This window comes from Symphalangus syndactylus, chromosome 12, assembly GCF_028878055.3.
Source record: "Symphalangus syndactylus isolate Jambi chromosome 12, NHGRI_mSymSyn1-v2.1_pri, whole genome shotgun sequence".
Taxonomy (NCBI): Eukaryota; Metazoa; Chordata; class Mammalia; order Primates; family Hylobatidae; genus Symphalangus; species Symphalangus syndactylus.
Window position 1 is genome coordinate 87,959,794 of NC_072441.2, and position 1,785 is coordinate 87,961,578.

Genomic DNA, 1,785 nt, shown 5'->3' on the forward strand with positions numbered 1-1,785 from the left:
TTACTTATGAAGTGGGACATAAATTTAGCTTTGAGCTTCCTAGCAACCAAAGCAAAAATGTATTAAAGTAAGAGTCTATCGTTGCTCAAGAAAATACAGATTTTCCTGTTATTAAAATTCAAAAGAAATTGATGTAGTAAACTTTGTACTCAAAAATCCCAACAATGAATACGCCAGAAAGTTTCATAGAACTATTTCCTGCAGTATCCTTTTACAAGAGTGTTCCAGTTATCTATCACTGCACAACACCAGAATAGTGGCTTAAAGTGACAGCATTGTGTATTATTATCTTACTGGGGATAGAGGGGCTGAGCTAAGAAATTCTCACTTAGAGTCTCTTACAGAAATGTAGTCACAAAGTGACTGGGTCTGAAGTAAGCTGGAGCCTAAGCTAGGAAGATTCAAACAGCTGGAGGCTAGAACAGTTGGTCCTCTTTGGATATCTCTCAGAGGTCTCTACATGTGACTCCAGCATGGCAGTGTTAGAGCAGCTAGAACTCTTACATGGAAGCTCAAGTGCTGAGAGGGAGACAGCCAAGCCAACTTTAGCACCTTTTATGAGCTAGCCTCAAAAATCACACAGTATCACTTCTAACACATCCTATTTGCCAGAATCAAGCCACTAAGACCAACCTATATTCAAGGGAAGGGTATTTTAGTCTCTATCTTTTGATGGGGAGTGTCCAAGAATGTGAGAATATGTTTTAAAACCATGATTAAGGAAAAAATAGAAATTTGCTATTCAATAAATGCTATTCTTTTAAAAGCCAAAGAAGAAATACTTCAGCTTGATTCAGGGATAAAATTTAGAATTACAGAGTTGTGCTGTTCAATATGGAAGCCACTGGCACGAGTGGCTATTTAAACTTCATTAAAATTAAATAAAACATTTTCAGTACCATTATTTTGTTTTAACAGTCATATTTCAAATGCTCAATAGCCACACATGGCTAGTGACTATTAACGATGGACACACAATTACAGAACATTTCCATCAATGCAGAAAGTTCTATCGAGCAACACTTATCTAGGATAATGAAAGAACAATATACCCTTAATGGAGGCTGAGGTGTAGGGAGCATTACTTGAGCCCACAAATTCAAGGTTACAGTGAGCTACGATCATGTCACTGCACTCCAGCCTGGTGACGGAGCAAGACCTTGTCTCTAAAAAGAAAAAAAAAACTATATATTCAGCTGTTGATTAGAACTGCTAAGTCTTCTAATTAAGCTTTTGGTAGGAAATGGGCAAAAGAGATGTCCAAACTGTAACATTTGACAAGACTATGAACTGCATAAAATCTGCGTTGCTAAAAAAAGATAGTCCATATGCCTTAAAAATCAACCAAGTAGGAGGTAGATTCACTTCCCTTAAAGAAGACAAAGGTAGGCCTGGGTGGTTGCTGTCAAAATGGGCAAGTTCATAAAACCTGGGAAAGTAGTGTTGGTCCAGGCCAGACACTACACCGGATGCTACTCTGGATGCAAAACCATCGTCGTGAAGAACATTGATGATGGCACCTTAGAATGCCCTGACAGCTGTTCTCTGGTGGCTGGAATTGACTGTTATCCTTGCAAGGTGACAGCTGCCATGGGCAAGAAGAGCACCCAGAGGTCAGAGATCAAGTCTTTTGTGAAAGTTTATAACTACAATCACCTCATGCCCACAAGGTACTCTGTGGATACCCCCTTGGACAAAACTGTCATCAACAAGGATGTCTTCAGAGACCCTGCTCTTAAACACAAGGCCCAAAGGAAGGCCAAAGTCAAATTCAAAGAGAGGTAA

General features: G+C 39.4%; 1 protein-coding gene across 1 annotated transcript; it reads left to right on the top strand.

The window, feature by feature from the left end:
• Nucleotides 1-1,410: 1,410 nt before the first annotated feature.
• Nucleotides 1,411-1,785, top strand: LOC134734770 (large ribosomal subunit protein eL27-like). The gene has a single exon (XM_063628174.1). The coding sequence runs from the start codon at nucleotides 1,411-1,413 to the stop codon at nucleotides 1,783-1,785; it is 375 nt and encodes a 124-aa protein (XP_063484244.1).